General features: G+C 44.0%; 1 protein-coding gene across 1 annotated transcript in view; it reads right to left on the minus strand.

Annotated features, from left to right (window-relative positions):
- Positions 1-6,750: 6,750 nt before the first annotated feature.
- Prkch (protein kinase C eta) overlaps positions 6,751-19,166 on the minus strand; it is a 215,070-nt gene continuing 202,654 nt past the window's right edge. The window contains exons 13-14 of the mRNA XM_076848338.2: positions 9,571-9,714; positions 6,751-8,124 (exon numbers count right to left, since the gene is read on the minus strand). Coding sequence (XP_076704453.1) covers positions 7,978-8,124; positions 9,571-9,714 — 291 coding nt within the window. The 3' untranslated portion in view covers positions 6,751-7,977. The remainder of the gene's footprint in view (positions 8,125-9,570; positions 9,715-19,166) is intronic.

A 19,166-nucleotide genomic window follows, 5' to 3' on the forward strand; every position in this document is an offset into this window, starting at 1 on the left:
TGCCTTTATCTGGTCTTGATATAATTAACTTTTTCAGACCCCAAGAACAGCTTTGTGTTTATTTATTACCTTTTTTGTTTTCTTTTTCCATCATAGAACATAACCTGAACCTGGGTCTAAAAAAAGTTAATTTTATCAGGGCAAGATGGAGGCAACCGTCTGTATAAGGTTGCCTTTCCACAGAGTTAATTTGGGTACCGAATGTAAATTATACGAACACAGGGATTTGGGGTGTTTTTTTCATTCTAGTGTTTCCAACAACCAGAAGATGCCTGGAACATAGTATGTGCTCAGTAAATATTAGCTTAATGAGTAAAGGAATCTTCTAACTCATTTGTGCAATTGAAAAACAAAAGTAGTATTTTGTTCCATTGTTTGATTTTTTTGCATTTAGTCATGATGTGGAAGCTTTGAAAAGCAAGATTAAAGAAGATTTGAGATTTGTCTGCTAATCCAAGGGGAGCAGGAGTTATCCAGGGTTGCAGAACCTCCACTCTAGGCTGATACTAATCTATTAATTGCCACACTTTCATATCATTGTTTCTTGAATCCTGCTTGGTCACAAGTAAATGAGACCTCCTCATGCACATTGCTAAAGTTCAACTATGCAAAACCTATCACCTATTCTTGATCAATCAGTCTAGTAACCATCAAAGAAAGAATGAGGTTAGCTTTTCAAGACTTGTTCTTTACAAAACCCCTCTACTCGTCAACATCACTTCCAGGGATTCTGAATTAGTGCTTAAATAATTCCATTCTACAATTTTGCCTGAATGATTTATATCATCTCTTTATCTACCTTGGGCCACTTTATCAATGAGTATTGTACCCAGATCACCTGGAAGATCATTCTCTTTGAGAAAAAATAAAAGAGCTGAGTTGATTCCTGACTCCTCTTTTGTCCGTTAGTGTTCTATTATCAGTTGCTACAAGGAGGCTTATATTTCTTGTGATCTTCTTGTGTGAATCTTAATTTCAAAATTCCCTTTTCTTTTCCACGTATGAATAGCATGAGCATGAGACATAGGGAAGGCAACCAGGTGTGAGATACTGGTGAATACGTGACAATGGGGACCAGTGATGTGTGAGTCTACGGGGAACCTTGGGACTGAGAGAGCATGCAGAGGGTGTGTTGGTGAGCTAGGGTATGAAGGTAGCCCAGAAAGGAATAGGGAGGAAATTCAAGTGACAGAAGTTTGGCATATGGTAGGAATAGTGTGGGTTAGCATCTATCGACGGAGGCTGACTAGCCATGTCCCTCTGCTCACTTTTAGTCACCAGAGCACAAGGCTGGAAGAACTTGAGGTTATCCCGGTTATTTCTGGCACTGTCAGGTCAAATGACAACTATCCTTGTTTTCTAATTTGAAATGTCTCCAAAGAAGATTCCTGTCTCACCCTCTGCAACCCACTTGAATGTCTGACTATGCTTGGTGCCTACACAATCTTCACTTTGTCTAGCCTAAATTCTTCTAGCTGTGGTCCAAGCTCTTAAAAGAATGAACCCTCTGTGGAGTAAGAACTGCCTTGGTGGCATGAGAAAGGCAGCCCTTGGTGACCTGGACGGGCTACTACAAGGGGACGGGAGTGCTTTGACTGCTTCCAGTAAGAGGACACAGGACTATGGGGGCTCTTATTTTACTGGAAACTTCTTAACAGATAGCTTGATCTAGGATGGAATGATCCTTGGCTCTCTGATGGACTTCCAACTCTTGGGCCCGCCAGGACTTTTTGAACACCCGGGGCCTGTGCCTTTGGTTTCTGCACTGGCTCCCAGGTATGTTGAGTGCCTCTGGGTATCCAGTAGGTGCTGAAGCAGGGATTTGGTCCTTGTGCTAGTTGGTCAGAAGTGAATTAAATGCACCTTCAGGTCAAATCCAGTAGAACAAGAGAATCCTGAAAGGATGGAGAGAACCAGCCATTTAAGGAAAACATGCTATTTCTTGGCCTCTCTTTTTTAGGATGAGTAGTAGTTTCAACCTTTAGATGGATTCTGTATGCCATTCTGGTCAGGATGAGTTCAAAACATCTTAGGAGACGTTTTTACCAAGTCTCCTGAGGAAGCTGTGCAATTAATTAGAAAAATCAACTTCCTCCAAGCTGGTTTCAGCATCGACATCTCCTGAGATGGAAAGTATGAGGAACCTGGGCATCCCCCTGGTCCATTTTCTGGTGGACATCACCAGCAACGTTTCCTTAGTCCTCTGTGGAATAAATGATAACAGCAATAGCTGACACTGCTTGAGCAAATGTCTACATCCTGGCCCTAGAGTAAATACTTGACATAATATTGTCACAGCTTATCCCTGCAGGATTCAGACAAGGCAGGCAGCTACTAGTCTCACTTCCGTTTCACAATGAGTGCACTGACATTGGGGAAATGGCCCTTTTTCTCAAGAACATACAGTAAGCTGGATTTAGCACAAAGGTCTGCACCTTGATCAGGCCAGTCTTCTTAACCTGGGGCTTGCTCTCCTAGGCCATTCTGAGCTGGAGCAAGAGCTTCCACAGGGTGATGTTTCAGTTGCAGAAATACCTGAGAAAAGTGGTTGCCATTCCTGGGCTCTGAAAGAGCCTATAAAATAAATGTAAATAGAGATTTTATGTCATTTTGACAGTTAGAAAACAGGCTGTATAACAGGTTTGACTCCGAAAACCAAATGGTGGAAGGCAAGAGTACAGAAGCAGCTTATTGCATTGGGGAATGAAGAGTGAGAAGTGGGGAGGAGGAGGGAGAGAACAACTGATGAGGGAGTGGAGGTGAGGCGGGAACAGGCTGAAGCCAAGGGTGGCACCCTTAGTTTTGGTTCCAATTCAACGCAGGAAGAAAAAGAGACTACAAAGCCCTGTTTATAGCTTGCTCAGGCCCGCCCTGTCCAACCTGAAATTCAGTTCAGAGGAACATATGACCACAGGGCTCATTTCCACTGCAATGTCTAAGGTCAGATCTGAGCCTTATCTTCAGATGACGTACAATGAGAAGTTACAGGACTCAGTGTGCCTCTGAGCCAGGGGCAATTTCAGTGGGTCTGTCTGGTTGGTTGGTTTGAGTCAACATGCCAGATAAAATAACCAGGATGACCAAGTCTGGGAATAAAGAAAAGAGAAAGCTTGATTTACAATGTTGGTCTGTGAAACGGTCAAGGCCAAGTCTGTGGCTGGAATATTTTCAAGGCATTGTGTATCCAATTAAGATCAATATATGACAAATGGTGTGTTTTTATTTTCTTGTCTTTGCAACCAAGTGACATTAGTTCCATCGTAGCAGCACAGTTGCTAAGGCAGCTCTGAGCCTCGTGCCTTCTTCCCAATGCTGCACTGAGCCAGGGAGTGGGTGGCCAGGAATTACTGAAGCATGAAGAGGCCACTAGCAGGGGTGAGGAAAGGCTTGGAAACCCCACCAAGGCTCAGAGGTTACTTCAGGGGTCCAGATGGGGTATATGGGAATCCAATGTGACCCAGACCATTTCCTCTTCCTCTGGGATAGAGGTCGAAGTCCGAATTGCATTATCCTGGCCTGTGCCAGTTCTTTGAAAAGGGTTGGCAGCACCCACTGGGTCCCTGATATGCAAAACATGCGAGTCACTGCTGATATGTGGGTCTACATAGAGGATGACTAACACTGTCCTGCCCGGCTGGAAGTTTATCTCAAGCTCCCTGCTCACCACAGATTATACCCTTTTAATAGCTCTCAAAACCCTACAAAGGTGGGAAACATAGAAATAGCTTTAATTGAAGAACCTCACTAATTTGGGCTAAAAGTAGGGACTTGGGAACTAAATTGCCTGGTCTCAATTCAGGACCAACAGGTAGTTTAGTAGTGTGACTTTGGACAAATTACTTAGTTTCCTTGTGTCTCAGTTTTCCTATCTATGCAATGAAGATGAGTGTACCCAACATATGGGCATAGTATTGAAGTATTTAGAACAAGGCCTTACATCTAATAAACACAATAAGTGTTAGCTATAATTAATTGAGAACATCATTAGCAGTCAAAGGCTACTAGTTCAAAGAAAATGATTTGGAGTTCTCTTTTTCAACTCTTAAGACCACATGCCTAATTTAGCTAGTGTGGAATAGCTTGGCAGAATGGGGAGAGATGGTATAGGGGTGAGGATTGGCTGGGTGGGAGAGAGGAGGATGAAGGGTGTCTCAAGATTCCTTACCCATGCCAGGCACGGTGGTTCATGCCTGTAATCCCAGTAACTTGGGAGGCTGAGGCAGGAGGATTGTGAGTTCAAAATCAGCCTCAGCAATGGCACGGCACTATGCAACTCAGTGAGACCCTGTCTCTACATAAAATACAAATTAGGGATGGGGATGTGGCTCAATGGTTGAGTGCCCTGAGTTCAATCCCTTATACTCCCAATCCCCCCCCACACCCCAAAAAAAGAGATTCCTTACCCAAGAGGCTATAGTCCTAAGGGAGTGAAGGGTCACAACGTGATCTCATCTTAGCCTCCTCACTGCCTGATGAACTCAGGGCTTGGCAGTCCCAACAGACTCAGTACCTGCTGACCAAATGGCTTGCTGCCAGTTCATAGCAGGCTGCTCCAGGAAGTGTGGCAGGGCATCTTGTGATCTCAAGGGAGAGCAAGGTTTAGGAAAACTGTAGGAAGCAGAACTCTACTCAGGAATTGGAGATATTTTGAGTTTTAGGTAAATATTTTGTGCATCCTCTCTCCTTACATATAAAAAAGGGAAGAGAAAGAAGGACCAGAAAGCCTATCACAGCAAAATCACTAGCTGTGGGCTAATCTGATGGGTCTGGAATGATCTCAAATGAATAGACTTAACCCCAACTGGAGGACCTAGGAGGCAGGCTTGAGGACTGACTATGGTTACTCCTCAAAGAGAACATTTAGGGTCCTGTGCATGACTATGAGAATGAATTTTGTAAAGCAATAAAGGATGCATGCTTTATTTTCCATGGTTCTTTACCAGAGTGGAACAAACTAGACCAAGAAGCCAATCAATACCACAGAGAAAAAGAAGACCTGGAGCTGCCAAGTAGCTATGAAGGCTGAACAAGCCCCAAAGTCAGAATGATCCCTTCCTTTCCCAGAGGCTTGTTGGATTAGAACTTGCAGATTTAGACTCTAGATCTGGATCCACACCTTACCAAGTCTGAGACCTTTGGGAAGCAAAGTAACTCAACTTCTCTGAGCCTCCCTTTTTTTCTCATGTGTAAGATGTACTGCAGTATTCAGATTATCAATAGTGGAAATGGTAGGAGAATGTGGAATTACAAGGGTCACAGCTCTGCCTAGGTTCACAGGTTGTCTCTAAACTGCTTAGTGCTAAATAAATCTACAGGGAGGTTTCTTGTTGCTATTCATTCAAAGGTAATTTTTCACCTTGAAGGAGAAGGAGAAGGAGAAGAAGGAGGAGAAGGAGAAGGAGAAGGAGGAGAAGGAGAAGGAGAAAGAGAAGGAGAAGGAGGAGAAGGAGGAGGAGAAGGAGAAGGAGAAGGAGGAGAAAGAGAAGGAGAAGGAGAAGAGGAAGAGGAAGAGGAGGAAGAGGAGGAGGAAGAGGAAGGAAAAGAAGGAAGAAGAAGAGGAGGAAGAGGAAGAGGAGGAAGAGGAAGAGGAAGAAGAAGAACCACCACCACCACCTATAACACACCATCAGTACTGGTCGGATATTTCTCAGCTGCTCCATAATTCCCCCATCCATAAATCCCATCACCTATATCTGTGGAGAGAGGATGTGTAGGATATTTACCTAAAATGCATGAAGTTAGAGTGAAGTCATGTTCTGAAAACAGTATGGAGATTCCTCAGAAAACCTGGAATGGACCCACCACTTGATCCATCTATCCCACTCCTTGGTTTATACCCAAAAGACATAAAATCAGTATATTACAGTGATGCAGCCACATCAATGTTTATAGCAGCTCAATTCACAATAACTAAACTACGGAACCAAAACTAGGTATCCTTCAGTAGATGAATGGATAAAGAAAACGTCACACACACACACACACACACACACTCTAAAATGTTACTCAGCCTTAAAGAAGAATGAAATTATGGCATTTATCAGAAATGGGTGGAGCTGGATAATATCATGCTAAGTTAAAGAAGCCAATCCCCCAAAACCAAAGGCTGAATGTTTTCTCTGATATGTGGATGTTAATTCATATTAAGTGGGAAGGCTCTAGGGAAGAATAGAGTTATTTTAGATTAGGTAGAGGGGAGTGAAGGGAGAAAAGAGAGTATGGGGTAGGAAGGATAGTAGAATGAATCAGATATAATTATCCTATGTACATATATGACTGCATGATCAGTGTGATTCTCTATCATGTACAAAGAGAATGAGAAATTATACTTCATTTATGTATGATGTGTCAAAGTGCATAAGTGCATCCTACTGTCATGTATAACTAATTAGAACAAATTAAAAAATGTGAGAAGAGGTGATGTGTGTTCCTCTGAGGAGAGGTAGTTAAGCAGCAAGCACCTCCCCCATCTCTCTCTTCCCTAGCTCTGGTGATGTTGGGAGCTACGCTTGCCAGATGGCATGGTTAGAAGATGGAACAGGGCTGTTGAACTCTACATGGATGAGAAATAAACTTTATGACTAGCCACTGAGATTTCAAGGGTTAGCCTGTTGCAGCAATAAACAGCAGTCATTGCCTGGATTCAGAACAGAAGTAATAGTCAGTAAAGGACAGGCCACGTCCATTTCAGGGTCATACAAAAGAAGCATGTGTCAGCCTTTCTTCTCAGAAATTTGCCTTAAGCAAGAGTTCTATCCATTATGCTCAAAGTTTTTATTTTGATTGGAAATCTACTCTCTGAGTGGGGGCAAAACAAATCTTTTTTGACAAAAACAAATTTCTTTTGCTACAAAATGCGTTTATTTCTCCAACTGCATAAGTGGTTATACAATATAAGGTCCATCTCTGCTAGAGGCCCTGTTTACAAGATGCATTTCTGATTATCAAACTGTATGTCAAACAAACTTCTTTGTCTCTTAAAACATAATTAAATAAACTGCTAATGCAGAAGCCATACATCTGGTCACTGACGTGACTGGCGTGCAATTCTTCACTGTTGAGTCCGGAGTGATATTGACGTGATCAGGTTCCACAGGTCAGCAGGCAGCAGACATCTGAGGTTGGCCTGCTGACCCTGCTGTTGGCGCAGGGACCCTTCTTTGAAGAAGAGGGTCATGTGCAGACAAAAAAGTATGACATATGTACTGTGGAGAGGCATTTCACAGAATGCAATCACCGTTCAGGTAAATTAGTGGAACCCAGAGTGAATGGAAGCTTCACGAAGGCAAATCTACTGCTTACGCTACTGTGGATCATGGCACCTTTTCACTGGACACTCAATAAATATCTAATAAATGAAAGTTAGGGTAAGAGAATACGCTGTGGCAGTTGTCTTGGGGCCCAACATTGGGCTTTTCACTGGGAGTTTCATGGATACCCATTTTCTTTTTTTTTTCCTCAGAGTGAATTGTTCTGTTTGGAAAACTGCTCATTTCCTTGAAAAGACCTTTCGATCCTTCACTAGCATTAGAGTCTTCCTGCAGACTGTAATCTTAGGGGCTGGGCAGCTTAAAGAAGAGCACAGAATGGTCCACAGAAAGTCTCCATTTGTCTTTTGAAGTAAAAAGCCTATTTGGCTCAGAATTTCTAGGCCCTAGTTTATTTCTTCATTACTTCTCACCTCTTGGTTCATGTTAACATCCCAAGCCTCAAACAGCCTCGGAAACTCACCGGCCGAGTGGAACAATCTCATCATAAAATCTCATTTCAGTATCAACTACCTCCAGAACCACAGTTCCCTCAGGACTTGAGATAGTTGCTCTGTTGAAGTTCTGTCCTTCACAGAGTTGTGAACATTCGCTTCTTGAAGGTAAGCTTGGTGTTCTAAGGCCGATGCCAGGGAATCCCCACAAAGGATATTCCTGGAAAGTGTCTGTTCCCTTTTGATTCTCACACCATCTCTCTTTCCCCATAGGGCTAAGGTTGCAATTCTGGAGACACATAGGAAAAGTTTCTAAACTCATCCTGATTAATCATAGGCAGGTGTCCCTCATCAATGGGAGTTAAAATTGGCTCTTCTTTTATGAAGTCAGGGTCAAAATTACTGACATCCTCTCGGGATTTCTGTCAAAAAAGGAAACAAGGGTCAGATTTTATGCACTTGAGGCTTGCTCATCCTGCATGGGACTCAGCCCATTCGAGCAAGTTTGGAGAATTGCTCTGCAGCTTGTTCAGGAGCATTATTTACAGTTATGATCATTATGATTAAACAGTGCTTTATAGCAATTCCACTGCATTGTGTATTATTATGGCATTTGGTAACTACCAATTCACTAATCCCATGAAAATCTTGCTGAGCAGGCCAGCCTTCTACTGGGAGGCTAAGGAATTAATTTGATCACCCAAACCAGCTGGCTCACTCACCCTTTATTCTCCATTTCACCAAGGTGCTACTTCTCAGCAGGCCTCACCGAGGGGCACAGGGGCTCAAATTTGTCAATAGAGGTTGGGTAAGGTCACACTTGTTTGTACACAGTTCTACACACTTGAAGAGTGTTCTTGAAAGACTTCTTGGAAATGTTAGGCTTAGGAGAAAACTGCCTATAATTTTACTCACCAGTCAGATGCATTATACCCTGCTGGGCTGGCTGTGCGGTCAGGACTAGAGGTGCAGCCTCTGACAGCAAAGCTTCCCCTAATCTCAGAGGAGCTGGTAGGGGGATGCCCACTAAAGGATGTGGCTTTATTTCCAGCTGCTTGGTGTCCAAAGCCTAGCATATGAAGCTTACTATCTGTTTGGAAAAGGTGTGTATTTTACATTTGAATAAAGTAGTGCTGAAAAGACCATTTCCACCAGCATTAGATGTCTCACTTCTCACACCTGATTTCAATGATGCTTCTCTCTCTGCCTTGGAATCGCTCCTCCTCCCTGTAACTCTTTTGATCTTATTGCTTGCTGAGTTCCTCAGCCTTCCCACTGTGGATCTCAAACAATGAGCTGGACCAGTCTCAGGAGTGTTACACACTCATTGTAGAGCTTGGAGAGTTGCCCCTGGTGTTCTCAGTACCTCACTAGTCAAAGGGGCTTGGCCAATTCTGGCCTAAGCTTTTTATCACAGGGTCTAATACAGACCCAGGCTCTCCAAGCCAACGAGTCAGTTTCAGTGAAAGAAGGTTTCACATTTACTGTATTTTTGTGGGGGTTTGGGGAAAGTATAGATGATGTTCTAAGAAACACGAGGGAATTGGCTAGGAACAATGACTTATCAATTAACCAAACTCTTTGGGGAAACCTAGAACATTTCAGGCATCTTAGACTCTAGGAGATTTTAATTTAGGTTAAGGAAAATAGAGCCAGGGCAAGCAAGGGGTGAGAACTTGGTAATAAGTAACCTGGGCACATGGAGAGACATTGTCTCAGGAGTAAGCTCAGCCAACCCTGGGTGAAGCTGTCCTGTAAAGTGTCAAGTGACTTTCAGTCTGTCATTCCACAGGGGGCAGCTGGCTTCCCAGTGGACTCTGATCATCTGAAGAAAGAGGAAAGTCGACTATAATGGTCTTGATACTTACGATTCTGGGTCGGAAGGGTGGTTCCAGTTGGCGATGGTTCAGTTGGGCCCAGTCAATTTCCTTAAAGAAAGGATGTCTCAAGATAGCATGCTCTCCTCCCTGAGTCAGGCTGCCCAAGCGCATGGTGGGGTTCTTGGTCATGAACTGAGAGAGAGAAAGAGTCAGTCATTCCTTCATGTACAATAGCTATGTCACAAGACAGCAGGCATCAGCCCTGGCACACGAGCCCGTGGGAGGCTTTCCAGCTCATCTTGCTTGGCGAGCTGGATTTTCCATCACGGGTAGCACGGCCAGTATGAATCATGCCTTAAAGGCATGATTGCCTGTGTGGATTTATGCCTTTCCCCACTTCCATTTCAGACATGGCCACTAAACGAAGGCTGAAGGGGCCAGTTTTCTTTTTTGTAAACACCAAGTATTTTTCTTTCCTCTTTAAAGAAAAGAAGCTCTTTGTGAAATCATGTGCCTTTCTCCAAAATTGCAGTTGTGGACAGCAAGCATCTTATGAATGGGGCTACTTTTAGGAACAGCTGTGCCATTTTACAGGGAGACCTGCTCAGCTGGCCAGGATTCTCCACTCTCTGACGAGACCACAGAGAGAAGAGTGAGAGTCATTATCTTGGAAGATCTGTATGAAGCAGCAGCGAGGGTGAAAAACTTAAAAAGTTCTGTATCAAGGAAAAACAAAGTTGGCCACTTTTCTTGATGTGACAAAGATACCCTAGTTCTAGATGATTTTTTTTTTCTTAAAATGTCCCCTCTTCCATATTAAATGGGTTTAATGAATGAGAATTTGTTACTGCATAGACTAAAAAACTAAAATAAATGATGTCAAACATTCAAGCAATGTTTGTATATGTAAGTCTCCTCCCCCATTTTTTAATCAATGGGGAAAGTTTCTTGGTGCGCAGCTCTCATCAAGATATCTAGGCTAATTGTGTTTTTGCAAAATGCCCTTGATGTTTTGATTACTTTCTGACAAGGACTCTTATAGGACGATAATTTTTTCATGGGCAGATTATGTTTTTCAATTTTAAAGACATTAAAGCTAATTCAATTTCCAATTTAAAAAAAAACTACCTTGGAGAAAAAGTTTTGTCTTTATTAATCAAATTATCTTAAACAGACTTACGACAACTTACGGCAGCCCTGCAGCACCCCTTTCCAGATTTGAATTGTGAACACAAAAGTAATGCCATGTTTGTAGAAACTGCTCTGGAGTTGAATTTACAGAGTAAATAAAAAGAAAGTCTTGTTGATGGTGCAGGCACACAAAAGTAGGATTTGGAGGTGGCTACCCCTGCCATGCAGGTGTCCAAACTGAAGAGCCTCCAGTGCCAGTTCAAATGAAAATGACATTGAGGAAGGAGGCTCTGCAGCACTTCCTAACCAGTCTGACAGAATACACTTTTTAAAATGCTAAAAAAAAAAAAAAAAAAAAAAAAAAGCATTGAAACGGAATTAATTTTAAAAAAAAAGGAGGACACTGATAGGGCTAATAGCTTCTTCTCTCTCTAAGTGAGAAAGAATTAAAGGGCTCAGTGGCTACTGGTTTGGAGGTTGCACCCAAAACTAAATATGCATTCAAAGCTGAACAGGTCCAACCAGAGAAATTTCCACTCCAGGCATTAGAGTGGTTAATATGGACTCATGGACTCAGGAAGTAAGTGTCTTATAAATTACCCCATTCTGTAAGAACTGGTACTGCTTGGGATCTCTCTGGATAAACTTCCTTCTCCAAGAAGGAAGGGGAAATGCTTGCAAGAATGAAATGAACAGATTCTCTCCTTGGGAAAATCCGTGGGGTATAATCCCTGATGGACAAGCACTTGCTAGTCTATGAACTGATTGACAAATAACAATGCTTTAAAAATTAATTAATTAAAAAAAAAGCAAAATCTCAGGAGACAAGGACAACAGAACCCACCCAGATGGCTTGTGGGAAATTCCCAGGCCTGCCAATGATGTGAGCAGAGGATACCGTGTGAATACGGGGGTACAACTTGTTCTTCTGGGCAAGTGGAACAGTGCAGGCCACTATATGCAAGGGGGGCAGAGGTCCTGGTGGCTGAGAGACTTTGCCCATTCTTCCCTGGCCCTGGCACCAAATCTAAGCTTCCTTAGGGCACTGTGGAAAAAGCATTGCCTGAGAACAAGCAGACCAACTCCCAGCAGTTCCTCCTCTGAAAACCACATATTTGGAAATCTGGAATAACCCTTTCACAAGCTTGATATTTTCTCTTGGGATACTTTTTAAAAATATTATTTACCTATTAGATTTTTTTCTAGTTGTAGATGGACAAAATACCTTATTTATTTTTTTAATGTGGTGCTGAGGATCAAACCCAGTGCTTCATACATGCCAGGTAAGCATTCTACCACTGAGCTATAACCCCAGCCCTCTCTTGGGATTCTTATAAATCCTTTTGAATAACCAAGCAGTTTTGTTTTGATTTTAATACACTGGCTTAAGCCCTTTAGATATGGCCCTCCTCCTCTTTAAATAACACACACAAACACATACACTCTCCTTCTATTTACGAAGGTTTGCAGGGGGTCTGCTGAATGCACATACATTGGGCTTGGAGGGGGATGTGCAGATGCCAAAGACAGTGTCTCTCCATTAAGGAGCAAATCAAAAGAAGGGGAAGAGGCAAATGATCCTTCTAATACACAGCTGGATGAAACAAAAAGAGATTTTAGACTTGCTAGATCTAGAGCTGGTCTAGGCAGACAGCACTGGGCTGATGGTCTAGGCAGACAGCACTGGGCTGATGGTGAGAAGGCAAGTGACAACCGCAGGGCAAAGGTGGCATTTGACTGGAGAGGATGAATAGAATCAGTTGTAGGCACAAAGGAAGACCACAGTCACGCCTGAGCATGCAGCCAGCACACATGCACAGATACACAGAAGCACCTGCTGTATGAGCGGAGGGGCAGGGAGTCATACGGCTGGCACCGAGGGATTGCTGAGGAACTGCAGCCAGGTTTGGTATTAGGGAGTGGAGGGACAAGAGTTAGAGATCTAACTCTCAGAGACATCGGATCCATCAAAAGTTTACAGAGAGGTGAGTGACAAGAGCTGTCCTGTGATTTAGGAGATGACTATGCATGGAGAGGTAAGGATTGGTGGCCAAGTGAATAGTCATAAGACTAACACAGGCTAGGGGACACAGAAGTCTAGAAACTCTGAGAGCTTCTAATTAATGGAAAGGGAAAATTGGGAGCAAGTCCTAGAAGGCGTGTGGAAAAAGGAGCACAGTCTACCAACTGCCTGGGGCTGGGGTGACAGGTAGAGTCCAAGATCACAGAGTCCTCTCGGGTTGTTGGATAGAGTAACAAGCAGGGAACAAGAGAGAAGCAGCAGGTTAGTATTATGCAGTATTAGTATTAAAGGCAGTATCAGCAGTCCCAGTGTTTTTATCAGGGGAACAAAGACAAAAATGACTCACCCTTCGTGAGATTGTGGAAAGTTGTCAGGATCAAAATGGAGTTACTTGTGTCAAAACTCTAACAATGCAAACTAAATAAACTTGGGAGACGATGTCACAAAAGACTCTGACAAAAGACTCAGTATCCTTGCACAAAGGCCACTACAGTCTAACAGAGAAAATGCTTCTGCAAGGACATCTACCCCTAAACTGCCTGTTCAACTCTAGACAGATGCCAACCTTGTTATTATCCCTGGTAGCCAAGGATTACTGTTTCAAGTTAATTTATGTAATCCTCTTCTGGCCTGTAAAAACTTCCCTTGCCTCAACCTCCTGAATAACCTCATAGTTTACTATGGCCAGTGCAATGTCAATTCTCAAGTAGCCTTATTAATCTTTGGCGATTCTTTCTCTGTTTGTTACTGGAGTTGACAAGATCTTACAGTCTTGCCAAATCCGGGAGGCTGATGAGCTCAGCTTTGCATTTGAGGCAGGCAGGCCCCACATGGAGATGCCTAGCCATGTAAATCTGGGGAGCAGGCCAGGGTTAGAGACCTAACTCTCAGAGACATTGACATTTGGGGAAGGAGGGGAGAGCTGAAGCTGGGAGGGCAGGCTAGACTGTGTATGTGGAGAGTGAGAGGGAGAATGAACATGAACGGAAGACAAGTTCCAGCCCTCAGATACATTTATTTAGTTCACATAGTGTCTTTTAAAATAATTTTAATTACTCATCCAACATATAAAAACTAGGAAATGTCACATCATATGAAAGTCAGGTTGTCCAACTTCTCTTGGAAAATGGGATATCCTGGGCCTGAGACTCCTTCACAGAAGGAGTTGAGCAGTGCCTGCCTCTGCTGGTGGGGTATAAGGTCCCTCGTTGGACACTCGTCACTCCACTCCCTAATACCAAACCTGGCTGACATCACTCGCTGAGTTTCATGGCTTCTGGCCCCTACCCAGAGAGAGAAGAAACCAGCTGGAGTAGAGCTGGAGGAGCTCAGGGGGAAGACAGAGAGGATGAGGATCAACAAACAGAAACCAGGACAGGAACCATTCCAAGGATGAGGTGGGGATGGGAGTGCTAAAGGAAGAGTAATTTGGGGAGGAGAGACTTATATCCCCTCTATGACTACACCTCTCCAAAGATGCAGAGACAGGGAGTTAAGGAAACACGCCACACCCGTCGCAGGCCTGAAATTGGTCCTGTAACACACTGGTAAGGGTGTGCAGAGTAGGAGGCTTAAAGGCCTTGCGGTCCTAGGCCCAGCACGGGATTCTCCCAAATACCCAACTCCCGCTGCTGTGAATGGTGACAGCATAATGCTTTTACAGAGAAGTTGCTCCATTTGCTTATGTCCCTAATGGAACCCAACTGCCAAAAAAGTTAACAGCAACGGTGTTTAGAGCAATCACTTTGGTCCACGTTGAAGGGTCACACTTAAAACTGGCCTCACCTCAACTGACCTTCTGCCTGACTGTGGTCCAAATGAGAAAGTCAGCCAAAAAGGAAAATAATGTGACTCCGTGGAAGATTCTGAACACATTTACCAAAGGAAGTAGAACATTTACTGGGGCCAACAAAAGCACTTTAGAAGCTGAAGAGTGTGAGTGAGGGCCCAGGGGCAGAAAGTCTGATTCCACCCGAAATGCAGGCCTCACCCTGGAGAGCAGGAGACGGGTCAAGCACTCCCAGAGTCACTTTGTATTCTCCTTCCTTCTGCAGCCCTCCTGGAAGTGGAGCTAAACTAGAGGGTACAGAAGGACTCAAAGGCACACCTGGCCCTGAGAATGAGATGCCAGCTCCACAATTCTTCCCATGTTGCGGAGGAGGTATGACTCCTGGGCAGAGCAATCGGCCCTGCTCCCTCCCGAGGCAGCTCTCAAGAGAAATGTACGCAATGATGTTTGTAGATGTTTGTTTAAGAATGTCCTGGGAAAACTGCAAATCGGGGAAAGAAACATAAAGGATACAGAGAACACAGAGGGTAACCAGTCGGGTTCCACCATCCGTGTTTGTATACCAGTTCCAGCTCTAAGGAGCTGTGTGGCCTTAGAAAAATTTCTTAACTGCTCTAGGCTTTAGATTCCTCAACTAGAAAACACAGATTTTTTCCTGTACAATGAGAAAATGAGAAAGTCAATGTAAAGTGCCTCACACAAAGAAAGCCCTCAAGAAATGACAGTATTGGTAGTATCTTTTGAAACTACTTATAGGTCCATTTTATTGTGTACCTCCAGTAGAGAAGAGACTGAAATCTGAGGCCATCCTTAACCCTGGAACTCATCTGGTCCTCCCTCTCACTCCACTTTGCAGCCAGGAGAGATAGAACAAGATCTGTTTCTGCGCTCATAGTCCCAGGGCCCAACCGTGGGATGATAGGAATAGTCTTTGGAAAACAATGTTCTGACAGCAGATCTTTTCTAAGGCAATCTTAAAACAAGAAGACAAATGACACTCGGGTTTGAATGTGCAATTGTGTCTGCATTAACAGCAGCAGGGAGAGACCAATGCAGGCACAGGGGAGCAGTGGAGCCACTTGTCAAGCTGCTGTCAGGTACAGGACTGATCTCGTCTTGTGAGGCTTTGCTATACCTGAGAAGGCTTTGGGTTTGAGTTGTCAAAAGTTCCAGATGACAGAATTTAAACTAACCCTGTGTAATTGTAATTCTTGAGATAACAGGATCCATATGTACTTTGAAACTCCTTAAAATGTAAGCCATGGCTAACGTATTTTTTTTTCTTCTTTCAAACTCTGTGTGAGACCATCAGAAGAGGGCTAATTATATAGAGAAATTAGTCTAATAACATTTTCCTCCAGGAAACAGAGAACCCTGCATTTTCTACCTAATGGCTGGGATTTGGCTGATGGGTAAACAAAACGACCTTCTTCTTTCATTCAATTTCAGAACTTCAACAAAAGGCAGACAAAGTCAGCCGCTGACGCTGCCAAGCCAGAAGGGAAGGAAACGAAGCCACAGGACATTCCCGTCAATATTCCAGGGAGACAGTCCTAAAGGGGAAGAAGGCTTTTTATGGTTCTAAAGAGTCCTGGGGAGGGAGGCAAAGAAAGTGCACAGGACACAAAACAGAGTATGGTTCAACTGCCAAGATGGCCAACCTCACCATGGGCACCCAGCCTGAAGGCCACCCAGGGCTAACAAATGCCGGCCCCAATGTGTGTGTGTATGGCAGGCATCTGTCTGTCTTGTACAACTGCCACAGGTAGAGTCTGACCCACTTGCAAAGCTCAGTCACCAACCTTGTTCTTTCATTTCCCTTCATACTGGCTAAGGTGTGGAGGCACAGACCTGGTAACCTGTGCCAGCAGCACCCTCCAGCTCAGAACGGCGATGACACAGGGAGAGGGCTGGGCATGTGACTTGGCAGGTGAGGCAGCATGGGAGGGGAGGGGGAGTAGAGCCTTGACCCCACATTTAATAAGTCACTTTCCCACAGAAGGAAGAGGCAGATATGTATCTGAGTGAGGCTGAACACAGTCCACTGGAGTGGGACGGGGCTGGCAGGAGCAGGAGGACATGCAATGGATTTCCTAAGTAGCTCTGGGAAAGCTAAGTACAATCTTCCCAAATCCAGGTTCTGAAACAGAGTGGTGCTGCTGTGGCGCATAGGACGCGCCAGGAGAGAGAAGAGCAGCTCCAGTGTGCTCAGATCAGATCTGGATGGAATTCATAGCATACTGCACAGCTACGGCAATGGAAGACCCTGCCAGGTGTCTAGACTGGTTTGGGAAGGGGCAGCTGCACGAGGGAGGAAGGTGAACGAAAGACGGGTGCAGTTTTTGTAAATGTTACACCTTAATAGGTGGGAGCCAGATTAAATACCCTTGTATTGCACCTGGTATTAGTTTAAGTGTTTCAAATTCATTCTATATAATCCTTAGGGAAACTATGATTGTTAATCCCATTTTACAGATTAGGAAACTGGGGAATAAACCCATTTACAACTTGCCCAGGCCACATGGTTTGGGAGTGGTGGAGCTGGAACTGGAGTCCAGGTCTGCCTGACACTAGAAGCCTTTGCTCTCCTCCAGTATGTCGCAACTCTTCCTGAGGTGACCAATCTTATCATTTGGATTCTGGCTTAAAGAGCAGAGAAAGAGACTTGGGTTGAGAGAAATCCTGGCAGACACTGAGGACTTCCCCTGAGGATCCACAGCACTTGGGGGTTCCCCACTTCCTGGGGAACCAGTCTCCTGGCCCATGTAACAATCTTTCCCCCTTGATTCTGTGGACTGCATAAGAGACCGAATGGGCACTAAAAGAAGGAGGAGAAAAATAATAGTCTCGGGGAGAACCTGAGGAATCTTTCAGTCTGACCACCTGACTTCAACACCCAGGGTCTCTCTGTTGCAGAAGAAAGGGCACTGTTAATATTTTCAAGTGCCTGAAGAGCTGTTGGCCAGAAAAGGGACTGGGCAGCTTTATATCAGAGACGTAAGTTCAGGGCATAGAAGTTAAAGGAGGCATATGTAAATATACCACAAAGAAAATAAAAACAAGCTTTAAAAAATACTCAAGGACATTAAGTGATGCAAAGAGCTTTCCCAGGAGGAATGTGACTTTTATTGGAAAGATTTACGGAGAACCTGACTGGCCCTCAGGTGTCAGGTAGGAGCCCTGGATGGTCTATGCCAATATCAAGATTCGAGGATCTTATCCTGTTTCCTCAGTCTGTATCTGTCCTTCATTAAAACTCTGGGAGAAAAGAGCTGACATTTTGAAGATGACTGTACCTCCTTGAGCCACAGATGCCACATGTTCTTTGGGTGTGAAGTAGATTTTTCTTTATAAAAAATAAAATAAAACTTGCCCAAGTGGCTCTCCCTAAACTTGTTAATGAAGCAGTGGGTGCATGGACATGTGGGTGGGTGTGGGTCAAAGCCTTAACCGGCAGGTAAAAACTGACCTAATATTCTGAGAAGTATCACCAGAGACACTATACAGTGTGCTTTATCTCCTCCTAATAAACCCCAGTATAATGAGTGCCCTGTCTTCTTCCTGTTCCCGTAATGCGGCAGGAACAGTGCTAAATTCACAGTGGATTGCTGGCTGTCTTTTCCATCCTGACTATGACTGAACCCAGCAGCCTTTTCATCCACACATCCCTAATCCCCTTTCAGTGCTGCCAACTCCGTCTTTCCTGTGTTTTGTAAACATTACTACTTTCCTGAATCCAAAGCCATCTCCATAGCTTCACTCAAGCCATGTGACAGTGTTGGTTAAAAACAGGCCAAGGTCAGTGGCAAGTCTCAGAGATGGAAGCCCAAGGTCACGCCTTTGTGCCAGTGCCATTCCCTTTGTGAGCTAATGCAATCTTCTTCCTGGGGAACCAGCCTCAAGCAACGCTGACTGATGAAGCTGGTTCCATGGCTCTCCAATTACTTATACCCCCAGTGCCCACATCATACACTCGGCATCTGTCTAGGTCGCATCCTCCAAATGTTGTATTGGGAAGAAATGAGTGCTAGAGAAGGCTTCTCCAGAGGCTCATTCCATAGTGTCCTTTGTCTTCATGAGGCCCAGGCCAAAGCCTTCCTTTACTCTGGATGTACATCATCTCTGGTGTCCCAACAAACTTAATCATCAACTGCTAAGTATCATGGATTTGGATTGTTGGCAAGGAAAGTAGAAAAAAAAAAAGTGTGTTAGCTCTCAAGAGTTTTTCTAATCTAAAGCAAACAAGCTCTTCAGATCCACCTGACATGGCTTAGCAAATCTCCACACAGAAAAATTTCCACACTCATTTCAGAAAGCCTTTGACATTTTTATCTTCCTAGTTGGGATGGAGATAAAAGAGGCACATGGTGGGAGTACTCTATTAAAAAAAAAGAAATCTATTACAAATAAAACATTAGGACCTCCATTCTCAGGAAACATAATCTAATGAGGGAGAAAAGTTGATAGCAGTAACTTCAATCAGATAGTCTCTAGAACTATCAGTGCTTTTCTGTTATTTGCCAACACTAGCCTTGATATGAGAGTCAATGGTCCACTTCTAGAAGGTTTTAATCCAAACAGGACCTTCAGTATGAGGGGGGAACAGCTCCATCCCCTTATGGGGACTCCAGTCCTGGGGAAGCGCTGGCAGGCAACATCTTAATCACCCCTCTTATGACAGGGTCTTTGGTTAATTCTTTT

This window comes from Callospermophilus lateralis, chromosome 3 (assembly GCF_048772815.1).
Source record: "Callospermophilus lateralis isolate mCalLat2 chromosome 3, mCalLat2.hap1, whole genome shotgun sequence".
NCBI classification, from domain to species: Eukaryota; Metazoa; Chordata; class Mammalia; order Rodentia; family Sciuridae; genus Callospermophilus; species Callospermophilus lateralis.